This window comes from Falco naumanni, chromosome 9, assembly GCF_017639655.2.
Source record: "Falco naumanni isolate bFalNau1 chromosome 9, bFalNau1.pat, whole genome shotgun sequence".
Classification (NCBI taxonomy): domain Eukaryota; kingdom Metazoa; phylum Chordata; class Aves; order Falconiformes; family Falconidae; genus Falco; species Falco naumanni.
The window spans coordinates 50,566,650-50,585,650 of record NC_054062.1 but is presented as its reverse complement, the minus strand read 5'-3'; the positions used below and the strand labels follow the sequence as shown (position 1 = coordinate 50,585,650).

Genomic DNA, 19,001 nt, shown 5'->3' with positions numbered 1-19,001 from the left:
GTACAGGCTACTTTGAAGCCTTATATAGGCTTCAAAGCACCTTAAGAAGGAGAGGACAAAAATGGGCAACACCAGCTTTTAATTCGGTTGACCTTTAATTTAGTTCGGTAAAAATGAGAGGAATTTATCTTTTGGGTTTTCTCAAGGCTATATACACTGGGAAAATAAATAAATAAAAAAACAACCAAGCCATTCTGTCTGTTACTGGTTTTACCAGGCAAACCGATTCATACTGAAATTAAGACCACCACAGGGAAAGCTTCTGTTTATAACACAAGCCATCACAGCATTGGTATTCTGCAAAAAATTTAAATTCCTCCCCCACACATCATGAGGTTTATACATCTGCTGGAGAAGTGGAGCCAATCTAAACCCTTGTTGATGTGACTAATAAGGTTAGATAATTGGATTTCTGGCAGATTAGTTTAACAGCAGCCAACCATTCAATTTTGAAGTTCTCCGGGAAAGCAATGCTGGACAATGATAACTGGTAGTGGCGTATAGATGACATAACGCAGTACATCACACCAACACCTGAAGTAAGAAAGCTTGCCCAGGCACTGGTAATACTTAAATTATTTTCTATCTATTTCTACCACTTAAACACAAAAGGGACAAAAAAGACGAGCCGGGAAGCTACAGGCCAGGCAGGCCAACTTCAGTTCCTGAGGAAACCACGGAGCAAGCCCTCATGGAAGCTATTCCCAGGGAGACAAAGGGCGAGGAGGTGACTGGGAAAAGCCAGGGTAAATCACAGCTGACCAACCTGGCTGCCTTCTGTGATGATGAATCTATCTGAACAGTGGATGAAGAGCTGTGGTTTTCTCGATCTCAGCAATGTGTTTGGTACAGTCTCCCAGAGCATACTTGTTGACAAGTTGGTAAGATACAGACTGGATAGACAGACTATGAGATTGGTGGAAAATCAGGCTAAACTCCTGATCTCAAGGGACGGTGGTTTAATGACTCTGACAGTCTGAAAGACACCCAAGAAGAAATTGCGTAATATTTAAGAAAAAGGAACTTAAAAGTCCTGAGTCTGGGATGGCATAGTTGCAAGTAGCAGTTCAAGATGCTCTGCTGTGAAGGAGCTGGCGCACAGTAAGCTGAACATGAAGCAGCAGCATGTCCCTTCAATGGAGGCAAAACGTGTCCTTGACCAGCAAGAGTACAGCTAGAGGCTCAACAGGATTATTCCACTTGTTGGGCCATGGCTGGAATACTGTGTCCAGCTTTGGCTCCCCCAGCTCAAGAGCACCATTGACAAATCAGAGATGGTCTAATGGAGGGCCACCAAGATGAGCAGAGTATTGGAGAACCTGGCCCGAAGAATGGTGGAAGGAATTGTGTTTGTTCAGCCTAGAGAAAAGCAGACTCAAGCCTTCCAATAGCTAAAAGATGGTTATAGAGGAGATGGAGTGACTCAGCTCACAAGGGTGCACAGTGACAACACAAGCAGCAACAGGGACAAGTTGATTCAGGGAAATTCTGCCTTGATGTAAGAAGAGAAGTCTTAAACACTGGAATAGGTCACTCACAGAAGTGCTGAAACCTCCCTCACTGGAAATAATAAATACTGAGCTTCAGATGGCCCCAGATAACCCAATCTAAGGCCCAGTTTGGACCCAATTACTTCCATAGGTCACATCCAACCTAGACTCGCTCTATAATTCTCTGCTTTTTACAAGCTGTGATCTTCATTCCCCAAAGACCAATCTGAGATACTCAGCAAAGTCTATGACTACGTTATCTGCAACACTGTAAATGGACAGATTGATTGTACCCCGACAGACACAACTGTGCACTCCAAACGCACTGAGAAAAGGTTTACTGCCTCTGTATCTGTCATATCAATGCTATGTCCATAAAGAAAGAAGCTATACTGACATAAGAAATATATGTCGAGTACCTACAATCCAAGACACCGCTGACTTAAGCATGAGGCATTTTTCTTCTCAAAAGGCAAAAAGAATTTGTGTGAAATATTTAAGCCATTCGTTTATTAAAATCACCCAGCTCTTCTACACAAAGCTGGTTTCCTTCTGTCAAGAAAATATAGGGCCGTAAATTTAGCTATAAAGTTACCCTCAAATTTTTCATGATCCATATAATTGTACAAATAAAAAATGACAAGCAACAAAAGACAGCATCTGACAGGAAACTGTTTAAATGGCATCCCTGCGAGCGTTTCAATCTTTACAGTATCACTGGAGTCAAACATAAGACTGATTATGCAGTAATTGGATGGATCCAAAATACAGTTCACAACCTCTCCACACACCATCCAGCACAAAACAAATCAAAGTAATAAAGCTGATGTCATTTCCCTTGCTTAAGTCTCTCCACGCAGATATTCATTTACTCTGGATAAAAATTTATAAAGAGCTGGTTATAACAGTTCACAAAGAGGTATGGAAAAAGGTGAGACTTCTCATCCCGGCAAGAAAACTGACAATATAATGGGGGGAAAAAGTAAACGACATGCGTCAAACTTTATGGCAAAATTCACATGGTTATATCCTGAACCGACAGAAATTTCATGGAGTAAAGGAGCTATATTGGCTTACACCGTAATGCTACCTGGGCTAACTAGTCTCATGCTCAATCCATAAGGCAAAGTTTCCAGGGAAAGAAGGTCAAATAAATGACATTAGGAAACTTCCTTTCACTCCACTTGTCTCTCAATAGTCAATGCTATCAGCATAAGATCATATGTGCTTATTCAATGACTTTCCTCAGCATGTTAAAATAAAATAGAATAGAAATGCTACGTCAGTATTTTAGATTTTGCAGTGCTGGTACAGCATGAAGAAACACTGACACTGACTGGATAGCTTTTTTTCCTCTTCATAAAAAGGTAAAGAGTATCAAAATTGTAAGATACTAGAGATGATAAATTCTTATAGGTTATAGTTTCTTTTGCCAGATTGTCAGGCTTTACGTCCAATTTAACTCAGAAGCAGAATCCTTTTCTGAGTCACAGCGAAAACTGAAGACATCTGTCTTTGCTCTCCTTTCATCTCATAACGAAAGGTTTCATTTGCTTCATGCAAATTCTTCCTTCAGTAAGAATTTAAAACTGACCAATGAAAGCTCTACAGCCATCAGGAGTCACAGAAAATAAACACATCCATAATTGTATTATTCCTTAGAAAAATAAGGAACAACACGAATTCTTATGTTTTATCAATTAAATCTTTCTTACAAACTTTAAATATCTGCAGCTTACTGCTTACCATCTGGAAGCTCCTAGTAGAATGAAATTCACACTGCATCATATCAAAGAAGATCGGGATAGTGGCTTTCCGAAGTTCAGTTTCAGGGATAAGCGTCATTTCTAAGATAGGTCCCACCATTTCTGGGATGAACTTGATTTTATGCTGACCTTTAAGAGAAAAGATGCATTTCAGAGTTAAAGAACAGCAACTGACTTTGGTAGAAGATAATTGTTATAAAAACTGTATAAAAACCTCCTCATATTGCATAAGTAAGTAATTTTCAAGATGTGACTCGACTGAATCACATTACTCATGCCACAAAAGGCGAAGTATGTGGTATATGTAAACACAAATTGACAAGAGTTGTTGAATCGGCAGTCAAACTGGAACTTGCCACATTATCCACGAAGAACCCATATTTGCACGCTCATATTAAGTTTCAAGGGTTTTTGTTAACTACAACTTCCAGCTGGCAGGGAAGGAGGCTAAAAGGTGCATCACTTGTGTTAACTTATTTAGACTTCTGTATCTTCTGCAGCATGCAAAATGTTCCCTGCATCAGTCTGCCAAAGCGTCACCACGAGTGCATACCTACACAGCCTCCAGACATCATCCCGAGCCGACACTACGGCTTCTTTCCTCGAGAGCTCACCTGACTGGCAAACTGTATTTCACATTCATCTTCCCGAGAGAACACCGCACCTCTGCCAGCCCTCCCTGCTGTGCTCTCCGCAGGTGGAAGAGGAGTTAAACCTTAACACCAACATGGCACCTAATAAATATTGGACTAGTTAAAAAACTCTAGGTCCTGTTCAATGTGATTAGCTGAAGTGCAGAAAATGCAGATTGTACGTTCTGCAAACGGTCTGTTGAACAGCTCCATGGAAAGATGCTGGTGTAGCACTGCACCAGGGCGCTCTGGGCAGAGGACTCAATAGCAGAAATGTAGAAAATGCAAATAAATCCCCCTCTCAGCGACAGGCTGAGATTCATTCGAACCTCGCTACACAGCTGGTGACGTTTCTCACAAAGACAGAGTTGAAGGATGGATACAATCAGGCTCCTACACTGCTTATGCACCTGCTGCTGTGGTTTGGACCAGGCTTCTTCAGAGCCGAGTTAATTTAAGGAGCCCCCAGTTTCCTCCATTTTAAGACTTATGTCCCATTGAAGCTGACAGCGGTACAGGACAGAAACAGAATTTAACTCATTTATATTCCACTGCACTACACCAATATGGCAGTAACAGTGCAAGTCTTTAATTAGTAGTTTTACTTTTGACCAGAACTAACATCAATTTCAACAAACATAATCAAGAAGAAATCCTTTACTAACAAAACACGCTACATTTTTAGCAGATATAATTAAAGTTACTTGATTTGGCAAACTTCAGAATCCTATTAGCATTAGCAATCCTATTAAGGCAAATTAATACTAAAGTAAAACTGCTGCTTTGTATGATGCTGCAGCACTGGTTGTTGGGGAGGAATATCAAGTGAGAGGCGCAAAGCTTGCCTCTGTCTTTCTTGCAAGTATTATTACATTCGGCCTCTCAGGTGACAGTTTTCTTGTATTATGCCTGAAAAGTGTCAGTGTTGATATTTCAGAAAACAAATAATAGTGACAAAAGTTATTCGTCAAGCATAAATTCAATGTCATGAAGTTCTCCGTGTGCCATGGTGGGTTCTTCCATTGCTTCAAGCACAGGGATGCTTTCAGAAAAGTAACTATCATCCTTTGGACTTTGGACATGCAAACCGGCATATTCACAAAAGGCTTTTTCAAAAAAGTTTTGCTCCCCTTTCCTGTTCTCCGGGGACATAGAAACTTCTTGCTCAAAACGGGAGTCACTGACCAGCTGATCCAAGGACAAAGGCATGGAGAGCCACAGACCTCACCTCCCAGGGCTCCCACCAGCACCCCCACCGAGGGGAACGGGAGCCCACGGCGGGTGCAGGACAGCACCCAGCCCCGCAGCACCCAGCCCCGCCGCCCACGAAGCTGTGCCCGGGCCCTCCACCTCCTGCCCTTCACGGTCTGGTGGCATTTACTAGTGGTGCTCCACAGAATTTTTAAATCAAAGAGCACAGAGAGATTTGTTGAGTATGGAATTTAGAAGGACTTGGGGTGGGTGTGTGAATAGGAACGTGAGCTATTAGCAGAAAGTATGAAAATAAGTTATATATTGTACTGTGAAAAAATCCCCCATCTGCTGTTTGAAACCCACCCAGCTCTTCCCACCGCCTGGAGTGTCTGTGGGTGGCTCCCACCAGTTTACACACCTCGGCTGCGGAGAAGGACAAGGGGAAGGAGGTGCTGGGATGGCACAGCGGGCGCTGCCGGCTCGGGATGCGAAGCACTGGCCCCGCAGCACAGCTGGTCACCCAGCGCCATCCCCGCACCGGGCAGGCGGGAGCGGGGGCCGGCAGCGCGCAGGGGAAGGCAGGGCAGCACAGATTAAAACATGAAGCCCCCTTGGCTGGTTTTCTTCATCAAGCAGGTGTGAGGAGTAACACGGACAAAGGGTTGGTCCCCCAGCTGGGTGATACAGGAGAGGGCTGAGGGCCCGGCGTGACCCTTCAACACACATCGGTGACGTGATCATGACGCACGTGTTTGCTATAATGATGGCATCCAGGGTGATGTCATGTCGTGCCACAAAAGAAAGTGTGAGAGTGAAACATGAAAGGAAACGCTCTCCCCCTGGCATGCCAGAGCATCCCTCCCAGCTGCCTGCCACAGGCAGCACTTTCTGATCAACAACCCAACAATGAATTTGCCTTTTTTTTCTTTTGTCTTCCCCGGGAGTGTAGGAACTCCTACACAGAGACTTCAAATGTGACAAGTCTGGAAGAAAATTGAGGATTCTTTCCCGAAAACCAAACTGTGCAGCTGCTTTAAGAACTGAATGGAAAAAAAAAGTCCCCTTTTGGAACATGCAAAACCTTCCCCTTACAGTGGCGTCTGCCTTGTGTGAGATGTGCCCCTATGGATTGCTCACGCACCAGGAACAGACCTCATTACACAAACCAGACCCAAGGTGCTCCCTTTATTGGATAACATGTGATCTTCATTTCCCACGTTCTTCTAATTTAAATCTGGGTCACAAAACACCTTGAATATTTTGCCAGCAATCTCACCTCTCACTTGGTCAGCTCTGAACATGCATGACTAATTCAGAAAGCATTGTCTGTAATGACTTCTATTTATATAATGCTCAAAGTTCAAGTCTATTTTTAACCCTGGCTTTCCCTCCAATGGCATTAACATCTCTGTCAAGACACCTTTTTCTGACGTCAAGCACTCGGAGCGAAGGTGGGCAGCTCGCTGCAGGGCAGCAGCAGCAACCATTTCCCTTCAGCTTGAGGAATTTGACTTTTCCATCTCCCTCTAGCTGGTTCAGATGCCAACATCCAAAGCAATGTTTTCAGAGCTGGCTTTCCTTGACCAACTTTACCACAATTATTATTTTAAATATCATTACAGTTTCTTTAATGTGACCTACTGTCAAACTGTGTTTTGTATATGATAAATTGCATCACATAACGCTTTTAAGCACATGGTTTTTGAGCTCCTACATTTTCAAGACAGAGGCCATGGCTCGTCTTACGCTTCTTTGGTACTTGCTGTCTCACCAAGGTCTAAGGAGTCCCAGTTCCAACCACACAGTGACTCAAAGTAATAGGTTATTTTAAAGTTCAGGTTGTGATATGGAAGGAGAAAAGCCTGTAAAGACTAATACACACTGGTTTTGGAGCAGGTAAGAAAATAACAGCCTGATGATGCTTTTGGAAAGGCAACACAGCGGGGGCTCTGCACGCTGGGACTGGGCTCCTCGGAGTCACCCTCATTGCTGCTGCATCGCAGCACTCACATCTAAAGCCTTCATGATCAAATCTAGCAGGGTATCAAACAGGACAGCTACAAATAGGATTTCAACAGAAAATCTGACAAGCTGGATCTCTTGTACATGGTTTGCTGTTTAAACCAAAAATCTTATTCCTAAATGACACGTATTTAAAGTGTGTGCGCAGTTAGCCAGTGCTCTCTACTATACATGCCCCATTTCCTGCCCCCCCCCCCCCCCCCCCCCCCCAAGGTAGGAAGACATGAACATTGCAGCCATTACTGCAGCAGGAACACGTAGGCAAGAAAAAGAACTTTGAGAATTTGTGTTTTACTATTTGATTTCAGAAAATAAATTACACTCTTAAATGTGCATTCCAGCTAGAGGACTGTCTTGCTCCCGACTGGGGAGTTTTAACTCGGCAGGCATTATATGTTAATCACGGTTATGAAGAAAAACTGATGAGACAAAGTATTAATTTTTGAGGCTTATCCATACCCTTTAATACATAAATCAAAAGTCAGGGTTGTTTGGTTCCATCACATCTTAGGCACAGTGGCATAGTCATAAAAGTTATACGCTCAAGCATATTCAAGAGTTATAGCTTTTCACTTCTGATTTTGTTTCTGAACATATACATTAATAATTTGACGGATGTAGTGCAACTTCTAAGATAAAAGTGCCAAGTACCCCCTATCAATTCCCCTGCAGTAGTAAGTCAGAATTCTTTCTTAATTGATGCTGCAACATACAAGAGATTGGTGAAGAGCCAGAAGTTGAACATGATCAGCATGGACTATCTGTATTACAAAGAAGATGAGAAAAAGCAAGCTGCTCATTAGGAGCAGTACAAAGGCCCCCTTGGATTGGGGTCCTGCCTCCGATTTACCTTTCTCTTGCAGCTTTTGTTGGGAAGAGCAGCAATTTACTGACTCGCTCAAAATGTAAGATTTTGACATTCATGATCCCAGCCTCTTACAGAATCACAGGCATTAGAGCTAGAGGAGGTCACGGAGTCACCTACCTGGAAAATCTTGGTGTATAAAAACTCCATTAAAATAAAAGGCTTTCATGGCAGCAGAGAAAGAAATATTGAAGAAAACACCACCCCTCACGCCGATCGATTCACAAAACTCCAGGGGAAATTATTATCATCTCCCTGTTAATGGTGAAAAACGGAACCCTACAGCAACTAAATAAGTTGTCCAAGAGCAGCCAGTGTCAGCAGCCACAGTTAAAAGCACAATACATGCCACAGTCCTCAGCCAGAATAAAATAACCTGACGTACAAACAGCCACATGCAGAAATATGTATGCAAACTTTTCTACTTCTAGTCCAGTAAATTCTGGGAAAAGTTTAAGAACGTAAAGATGCTGGAGAAATTAGTAAAGGTAACAGATGAACACAGGGCTGCAAGCCTGGAACAGGGTAGGGTTTGGCAAATTACTACAGAGAAGCAGCCAGTGTCCTGAGCTGGATGACCGAGCATCAGGCACGATACGGATTTTATTATCTGTCTATCACGGCACATATCAGGTGTGTACTGTGCTTTAATCTCTTCTCCAGACACGTAATTCATGAAAGATGCTTCTAATAAAAAGTGAACTCGGCTGCTCTCGGAGGCCTTTTCTCATCATTCCAGCTGAGCGGATGCAAACTCAAACACTTATGAGCCCCTGCATTCCCTTTTCTTACATATGCGGATTTTTTTTTCCAAGTTTCAGCAACAACAGTTCAGCTAGAGATATAAGTGGCAAACACATTTATTTCCGATAATTTAAGGAACTTTTGATAAAACTCAGAAAAGCTAAAGTGTCTCGCTGTTAAGCCCAGGAAAATTAAATCTGGCAGATGAGTACACTCCGGTCACAGTAAATACTCAGTTTCTCATGAAATTCAATCCCCACGTAGCTAAGTTATACACAGAGAACGGCACAGGCTCGAGCTAGTCAGATATACCTAATGTACCTCTGAACTCCAGGGACGCCCAAGTTCCCGTTCTTTACTGATCTTCCTGAGTCACTCTGATGCAGCCAAACCAGACTGAAATTCAGATTTAAAGCAGAATTTCCAGGCTAAGCTACTGATAACCAACCCGTGGATGCGTTCATTTTGCCACAGTCCCAGTTACCGTACCCACGTATATGTGTGTTTATATGTATATTTTAAGGTGAAAACCACCGTTCAACAGGTATCACCAGAACTGTTTCTTTTTATGCATCATGATGTTGAAATACCACGGAAAACCAGAAGACATATAAACGTTAACTACAGTTATGTGTCTTCTCAGACAGCAAAATATATGCAGAGGCAGCTTTATTTCTTAAATCACCTGCTTTTTACATGCCTGGAAGCCAACCATGATTTCCAGAGAAAGTGAGTTCATTTCATCTCTGTTTATACAAACACCGAGTGAAAGCGTTAAGCACTACTTACCCAGATTATACCACATGTCCCTGATTTCAAATCCAATCTGCCTTCTCATATCGCCGTACCTTAAAAAGGAAAACAAAACCAGCATTAAAAAAATATATATATAAAAAAATTACAAAATCTAATACCAATAAGCAGAAGCATCTAATTTCAATATCTGATCAGCATTCAGAAATATTCAGAATTATGGAACAGGTTCCCCAAATTTAGCCCACAGCCATAAGATCACCCAGCCTCCCTCGGCAGCTCAGCAGTGCCCACGGAGACACGGAACTTTGCAGAATGTTCTGTTCACAAAGGAGTGAGATAGGCTGAGCGCCTCAGCCACACAGCCAGCACCTCCTGTTCCTCACCTGGTGGTACTTGCTCTCCCTCAAAAGACCCCAAATTCCAGTTTCTGCAGCCATATTCACCAAAGGGAGAGCACACACAAAACACTCCCCTGTGCAAAACCGATGCCACATTTTCAGATTACCTAACCACCCTCTGGGTGGCTACAGACATCACTTGTGACACCTTCTGTTTTTCAGATGGTAGTGGCCAGAGGAAGGGTAACAGAGCTTCCCTGCTTAAGGCTGTGTTTTATTTTTATCCACCCTCTGAGCAATAGCACCGTCCCATAAAATCCAGCGAGGAACATCTTGTGACATCTTGCGCCTTCACGCGCTGTGGCGTACGAGGCATGGACTTTGCAAGGATGGTGAAGCAAAGACCTTTATTGTTGGTCAGTTACAGCTTTTATAAGTTTATACTCTGTACACGCGCTGCTAAAAGCTTTATTATTGGTCAAACTGCTGTCCACGCACGCAGCCGCTGTTCACACTGCCTCCTTCTCTTCCAGAGGTGAGACCACATGCCTCCTTTGCTTCTGTCTCATCCGCGTTTCTTCTCATGCTCCCTCAAATTATTTACCTCTTTGCTGCAGGATCTCAGCTGCACATTATCAATGTCAAACAATCCACCGTCTCTGTTCCCTACAACGTGCAGCATCAGGAAGAGAAAGTTTCTATGTGCCGATGGGATTTTGTGCCCTGCCCGGGCCAGGCCAAGAGGAACGGTCCCAGGCAGCGAAGGAGGCAGGAGCCCACCCTGCAGCCCACCTGCTGCCCAGCCAGGGCCACCAGCACCTCGCATCTCCTGGCCAAGGGTGATACTGATATTCCACACCTTCTCCACGCTAATGCCAGGAAAGCTTAATGAATGGAAAACATCCTGTTGCCTTCATTAATGATGGGATCAGAACCATAATGAGCTCCAAGAATGTATTTGCTACACAGAATATTTGTCTGTTAAAGGTCATTACTTAAATAACAAGATGAGCAAAATGGTAACATCTGGCAACTTGTGGGATTTCTGTGGGATAATAGGGAGATACCCTGCCATTAATATGGATTAAAGAGATTCTTCTGCATCGTTAAGAATCTGTTATTATCTAATGCTTAAATGCAATGTTTAGCAAAAACTACAAATTACAATAATTAAATTTTAATTATTAAATATTTGACATATTAATTGAAATACATCCTTTAAAAGATGGGTGAGTGTGATACTGAATTAACTGATTAATTATATCCCTTTGGCACAGAAGTGGTAGTGGTTTCACATAGCAATAAAAGTTAGTGCTTCCTGACTATGCATTTATTGCATCTTGAAGAATTTATGGTCTTGCTTTTCATCTCCAAAACGTGATTAAACTGAAAATAACAACTTGTAAAATCATTATAAACAGAGATTTACAATTTAGCAAACATCATTAAGTAACCACTCAAAATTACTTAATCTATTTACTTGTATCAGCAGTGAGAAATGTCTGTTGATTTTGTCAATTTCTTCAGCAAGATACAACGCGCAGTTTGATACAAAAATCACTTGAAGGAAATTGCCGTTTAAGGCTCCCATCCTTACAGAGAGGGAATATCAGTCCAGAAATGTCTTGTACAAGAATTTCCAGTCCAGTTCTAGCTCAGCTGCTGGATTTTTGTTCGGGTCAGGAGTCTGATCTGAACTAGGAGGCTCAGGTAGCTGCACACCCGCGTCGGACAGAGCGAGCGAGGGAGTTGGCCAGCGGCCTCGGCTCCCATCCCTCTGCTTGCTGAGTGATGGCAGCGCTTTGCCTTTTGCAAATATCCTTTACACTCTTAATTACGAAAGAGAATTTCCATCATTGGTCCCATCTTGTACAAAACCACTTTGTTCTACAAATTCTAAATCTAATGGAATGAAATTTACCTGGCTCTACCAAACCATCTTCCTTTCCTTTTACAAATTGTAACTATAAAATGTTATTTATAGTATTTACCACACAAGTGCAAAAAGCTGGGCTCTGCTCGACAACGTTTTTCTACTGAACTTGTAAATATTCCTGTTTCATCACGGAAGCTCCACGAGTTATGGGTAGGTCTATTAGATCACACAGTGCTCAAAAATTCTGTTTCAAGGCTCAGGTAAAGTGCAGCTTCCAAAGGCTGCGCCTCAAAACTCAGGACGGAGCGGTTGAGTTTGAAGGGCAAAACTTAGCTGCCAAAAAAAGAAGAAAAAAATAAAAAGATGGCACGCAGCAGCCTGTCTGTTCTGGTCAAAGCCTGCAGCCCATGCAGTTACAGCAAAAAAGCCTTTAAAATCCCATGTCACTGCAGCAGCAATAAACTCTTCCCATCTCTCTCATCATAATAATATTCAAAAAGGCCTACATTTGGAAGCCAAAGTGATACAAAAATGCATCTTCTTTCTGCATATAGATAACGCCACATTGCACACACGAGGAGTCTGAGCTGTACCCGTTCAAGGAATCGCAGCTTTGGAACGCGCCCGTTCTGTGCATTACCTGCAATAACCCGACTGACGGTGGCAGCAAGCTGCTCTTGCAGGTGCTCTTCACAAATGTTATGCCAAAGAAAGAGAATCCACGCACCGTGTTTGAAAACATGTAACTGGCTTTTTTCAGTCCTCGGCGTTTAGTTAATGAATGATAAAGTCCACCGCATTGGGACACCGGTGAAATTTAAGAGAAATACATACATTAAACAAACTATTCAGGCTCCAGTCTTATTTCCAGCCTTTCTTTTTTTTTTTTTTTTTTTTTTTTTTACAGCTTTCGTTTGCTGTGGGATTCAGAACGGCAATCGGGTCGTTCAAGCTCCCTGTTCAGAGGTAGGCAATGTAATCCCTTTTAACCAGGCAAGCGTACAAGGCTGCAGTTATACAAACCCATTCTTCAGGGATATCGCGGTGAAAATGGCTGTAGTTACAAAAATTCAGTCTAAAAGGCCGTAAGGGATTAAGCAATAAAGAGTGCACGTAAAATGAGATTAGAATAAGCACAAAGCTAAAGTGATTTAAAAATTCAGCTTTATAATATGTTAATACTTCTGAAAAGTCTTGACTTTATGAACATCCTGCAGTATAAAATACTGTCTTCATCAGTAATGAATCCTGTAATTTAGATCTTGATTCAAGGGTAGAAACACATGCAATACTTGATTCATGTTTTTAAAACCAACCTTTCATTATACCATGATTGCATCTCAATTTGAATGGATTTAGCTAAGAAATTAAACTAAAATTATGTTAATAGACCTTGAGTTCTTGTCCATGATTTAGATGATGAATAGGACTTACTTGTTAAGTATTTTTGCTCTTTTAGCACTTGAAAAATTCTCCAGTTGTAAAGACTCTTGGGTGAGAAAAGCAACAGCCAGGTGGAAGTAGTTGTTCCAAAGCTGAAAGCCCCCAAAATGACAAGAATAGATACCATTAATTCTCTGAAATGTTTTTCTGCACATCTACAAAACAACTTAGATGTATCTAAATTATGCACATAAATATTTAAAGGAGAAAAATAACAGACACCACAGAGACGGTGTTTCTTGATATATTCTTAGTACATCTCCTCGTTGTGTTTATGTTTCCATGAAACTTTTCCCATCTACAAATCCTAATCAATTGTGTTTTGACGATCCAAGCAAAATTAAATGTGAAGACATAAATATGAGGGGAAAAAAAACCCCAAATTCTGAACAAGCGACCTAAGCCGGCGTGCTTCCCACAGCAGGGCACTCACACGCCACGTCTCAGGCGCTGCATTTCAGGCAATAATTCTGCTAAAGCATCTGCTGCTTTAAGGACATCTCTTTTTGCTGTTCCTGAACGAAAGCAGGAGTTTTCTACGATGCTCTGAGTAAGACTCAGTGCTCTTCTAAAACAAGACCCACAAGACATGAACGGGTTGTACGTATCTGCTGAGCCTGCCATTATTTAACTGGGTGAACTGGTTACCTGGGGTTCATGACGACACGTACATAACTCCAAAATTACACGCTTACTTAGGGCAGAAATTCATTATAACATTAACATTAGTCCCCAAGACACTGATGTTTTTTTCTTACCTGTAACTCAAAGTTGGCTTGATCAAGAAATTTTTTGTTTAGCATATCTGCATACTGATTAATTGCTCGCAGGAAGACTCTGAAAGATCAGGAGAAAATTACATAATTACACACTCTTCTGTGGTACCTTTGTACATTTGGCTTCCCAATTAGACAAAAATCTGAGTCTGTCTGGAAAGTGAAATTTGTAGCTGTTACTTGAAAAGAAGTGTGATCTCACCACTGTTAAGTATACAGAATTATATGCAGATGTTCTCAAAATTAATCAAGTAAATTAGCATATGCAGCAACACAAGGAATGCTTCGGATAAAATCACTTGTCTTTAAAATATCTCATGATAATCAAGAGATCATTAAAAATTCAGTTTAGCAGAAAAAAACTTAGATGTACTTTTAAAGTTACAGCATCGTAGTGTTGAATCTAACCTAGACCTGCAACTGGCTGCAGTTTAAAACATGTTTTTAAACACACGAGGCAAGCGCTTTTCTACTTCTGGCACACTAGCACATCAAAATGCCGTTGAAGGACAATCTTCAAAACACTGTTCACTGTTCTACTTCTAAAATGCTGATTTAGTACACAGTGTAGTTTGTTGCCTTCCAAAAGAGAATGCTTCTTTAAATTGCAATAGGAGTTGGCTTGACAAGCTTTAAAAATAAAACCAAATGGTATACTATAAGTAGGTCACTACATATTCATGCTGCTGAAAAGTAAACATATTATTCTTTGGTACCCTAATCTCCATTTTCAAAATAAACATTAGATTCCTCTTGAAAACTTTAAATTTCTGCTATGAAACTGCCAGCTAATGCCCAGACAAATGAGCTTGTCTTTCGAGCAGACTGTGGTAGAGATTTAAGTCTCCTGAAAGTACCTGCAACGATAAAGATCACTCATGACACGTACTGCTCCCCCCCCCCCCCCCCCGCCCCCGACACCAATCTTTAAAAAGAGAGTTCACTATCGAATGCAAATAACAAAGTTAATCTTTCTGCAGGCTGGCAAACACATACCAGAATTATTGAAAACAAACCAGAAGAGGCAGTTAGAAAGGTCTTTTACTGAATTTAAGACACTAGTGATCTCTCCTGAAAAAAAAATCAGTATTTAGCTAAATGTTTGGTAACACAAGAAAAACGAAGCCTCCAGATAATACACTGGCATCAGGATGCTGAGGCAGATTATTTAGGCACACTAAATTAATCAAGCAAGGCAAAAATTTCGACGTCACTGGGATTTATCTGTTCTGTAAAGCCAGATCGCCCCCACAGTAGTGTGTAACGGAGAAGAAGGAATATTATCCAAAATGCGAAAACAAAGAATAGATTTATAAAAAAAAATGTGAAAATTTTAAAGACGAAAAAATATATCAAATATAAATGAGTATGTACAAAAATTAAAATACATATCTGTAGGGATACACACAGTCATACATTTTACGATATTTCTCTACATAGCCAAGATGTAATAGGCATCTTTCCACTTGCACCCAGCCTACGCAGAGGTGCACTTCAGGAGCACCACTTCTGTGCATCATTCACCAGGATCCCTGTCAGCGTATGTATTTGGAAAGAACTTCATTAAGAGATATTATAAATGAGATTAATTCAGCATACACAATAATACACTGCATATATATGTATTTTAAATCTATGACTCAATTACTGAGCTGCAGCATATACTAAGATTGAAACTGAAGTTATCCCTATAATCAGGCTATCAACAGTTTGATATGTAGACTTATACCCTGTTTTGTTTTGTGGTTTTAAAGTCTGATAATACTATGAGATTCATAAGTCTTCCTAGAAGAATGAGTAATTTAACATAGTAGGAAGGGCCATCTAATGCGCCTTGCTTTACGAAGATAAAATCAGTTCCAATACAGGGAGGATTATGCCTACAATTTAATTATGTTGCCTCAAGACATCACTGTAATGTATTCAATCTACTCCATCTAATTAAGCTTTGGAACAATCTCATTACTTTATATACCATTATTTTTCTTTAAATTGTAGCTCGCAATTTTTTTCCCCTATATTAATTCTAGTGAATACCAATAACGAACAAATAATGCGGAATCTACAGTAGATTGCAACTGCAAAAGGACCACAGCACAACACATCTGTTAAACTGCAGTTGTAATTAAACACCACCATCCTCTCACAGACCATGTGCTACCCCTGCAATCAGGCTGCGCTGGCAAGGTAGGGATTGCTCCCAACTTTCTACAGAAGAACATCAAAAGCAGAGATGCAGAGATTTAAGTATTGATTTTTTAATTATTCAAACCCTGTTTTAATTTTGATTGAATCTGATGATACACTCAAACCTTCTGTTACTGGATAAAACACTTCCTAATGTATGTCAGTGAAGAAAGCCTGTTCTTTCCCAGTGGAAGTCAACAGAACAACGATATTATTATAACAGTACATCTTCAGTTGCAAATCAAATGTAAACCAATGAGGATTTTGTGCCTGTTTCGACCAGTACTGGAAGGATTGCTGGAAATATTGACAGTCCCTTTACTGCAACATGGGGGGCAGTCAGAATATGACTTTGTGATCACGGTACTGCAAAGCCAAATGTGGCTGGCACAGTGCAGTAAGAATAACATCCATCCTGAAAAATCCAGATTTAACCGAGGAAAAAGGAAGTTATGAAGTGGATTAATCAGCGAGCAATGTAAACTGCTACAGCCTCCCAGCACAACTGAAGTCACTACAACGACCCTGTGATGGCTAAGCTCAGCACTTTCTAGCATTATCTAGTACCTCCAGTGCCAAGAGAAAACAGCAAAACTATGATGACTTTTATCTGATTAAGTCAGTTTTAAAGAATATATATTAAAATATTGGCAGTAAGAAGTAGCAAGTTGTATAGCATACTGGGACAGCAAGAGTAGAGGGATTCATCACACTACTACTTCTTCACCTTGGTGTAAAACTTTATTTTTACGGGGCCCAGCAAGGAAAGGCTGGATTTCTACAAATGTAGTTTTCTATCAGGCTGAGATTACTGACTTCCACTCCATGTACTCCTGACTGCCTTGTAATCGCTTACATACCCACGCAAGAGTGAGAAGAGGTGTCAGCTGAGAAGAAAGGTGTTTCTGCCTAGAGTGTTCAAACCCCATCCTGGGAACGAGCTGCCGTTTGGAGAAAAAGAATCAGAAGAAACAACGACACGGGGCTACAGCGCAGAAGTAAGATGGTTAGGCTGGCACCGCTTCACCACTTCGGTATTACAGTCGTATGGTTAATCAGCCAGAAAGATTACCACCCTGAGGAGATCCTTTGGATAGAAAAAAAATATTTGCTTGAATTCTTGGCTATGATCTACGAAATGGTATGTTTTCACCTGTGAAGTCTGCTGCAGCTCATGAACGCAAAAACAGCTCAGGTTTATGCTCAAATAACATTCAGAAAAGGAAGCAGAAAAATTTTATGATTTACTCCAGGTGTTAGTTTGATCCTCTCCCTCCTCCAAAGCAGGTTCTGACGAAACTGCAGGAACTTCGCTGTCAAAGTTAAGGGAAATTGAAAAAAATAGAGGGAAACGTGGCTCTTCAGAACAGGCAGAATTAAACCAAATGCATCAGTCTGTAGTGAAGAATGCGCTGGCTGCTGCCAACACACGTAAGGAGGAAGGTGTACTTGGGCATCACTGGGCCAACAGGCAAGTAATCAAAACTATCTCCTGTGCTCAGATGGAGAACATCAATCCGCAGTGGCATAACTTATCTTGCTGTAATTAATAATGAAGATTAGCTTCCAGTTGCATGTGCATAAAAAGAAGCGCTTGTCTTGAAGTTCAGTTTCAATTAACAAAAGAATACATTATCTGTGTCAGGAAGAGCCACAAAAGTTAAACCTTGAAAAAGAGAGAACTTCAGAGACTGGAACCGATCACGATGTACTGAGCTGCAATACCGAGAATGTCACACACAGCAACAAAATCTAACGCTAACATATTGGGAAGATTTGTTAGACAAAAGACTTTATCAACCCAATTAAAAGAAGGAAATTAACATTTCCTATGATGTGATTGGAATAAAAAGAATATGATTACAGAAGGAAGTTACTTCAGGATACGTGGAAGGAAGAACGACTGTTGCTAAAGGGCATAAGCATCTTCCAAACCACAAAATTAACACCCTGGACAGATGAGGTTTATGTGCGCTGAGCAGCTGGGAATGAGTGGTGCTGGGGACGGCTCGCCATCAGCACCACTTTCACACATCAGCATATCACATATCACATATCAGCAGCTTTCTGTTGTAGTTAGGTTCTTTGGAGTAGGGACTGTCCTCTTATTGTGCCTTTAGATAACTTCTATGGCAGCGAGGTCTTACACCAACATCAGGATTTCTTGGCATTTTATCCCTGTTTATGTATTACCTCATAAGGCACCTTTATCAGTCCATCAGAAGCCTGAAGGAGTAACAAATTGCATGAACACAGTGGAAGGCTGCAAAAGTCTGTTAGCCAGAGGGTGGGCAGTAAAACAGTCGAGCATCAAAGTGCCTCCATGATGCACAATGCTCCGTCAGAGCTGCATTAGGATAACGGTCCACTGTGGGACATGGATTCTTTCTTCTCATCTACTTGGCCCTGGCAAGGCTTCAGCTGGAACACTGTTCATTTGAAGTCACCATGCCTCAAGAGTGACACAAAAATATGGCAGAGAGAAGCAAGAGGACAGGACATGCAAAAAACCATGGCACAGGTTAGACATGAAGAAATACTTTGCAGTGCTCTCCAGCCATTCAAAGCAGAGATTAAAAAAAAAAAAAAAAAAAGCTGCAAAAAAACAGGTTAAGCAAGTATCTCTAATCAAGTAGTGATCTGGACCATTCACCTTATCCTGCCTTAAGTCAAGGGGCAGATTAGTACTGATTTCCTCAGTAATTTCCCTCCATTTACAGCTCTCAATCCAGAGTAAATGCATCAATTAATATGCTGCTGATTGAAGCCACAGAATCACAGAACGGGTTGGGTTGGAAGGGACCTTGAAGCCCACCCAGTCCCACCCCGTGCCCTGGTCAGGGCCCCTCCCCCCAGCCCAGGCTGCCCCCAGCCCCATCCAGCCTGGCCTTGAGCACTGCCAGGGATGGGGC

General features: G+C 41.5%; 1 protein-coding gene across 2 annotated transcripts in view; it reads right to left on the bottom strand.

Annotated features, from left to right (window-relative positions):
- Positions 1-19,001, bottom strand: part of DOCK1 (dedicator of cytokinesis 1) — a 319,815-nt gene that overhangs the window by 74,492 nt on the left and 226,322 nt on the right. For both annotated transcript variants that reach the window (XM_040605768.1, XM_040605769.1), the window contains exons 30-33: positions 13,885-13,963; positions 13,118-13,218; positions 9,503-9,561; positions 3,237-3,385 (exon numbers count right to left, since the gene is read on the bottom strand). In XM_040605768.1, coding sequence (XP_040461702.1) covers positions 3,237-3,385; positions 9,503-9,561; positions 13,118-13,218; positions 13,885-13,963 — 388 coding nt within the window. The remainder of the gene's footprint in view (positions 1-3,236; positions 3,386-9,502; positions 9,562-13,117; positions 13,219-13,884; positions 13,964-19,001) is intronic.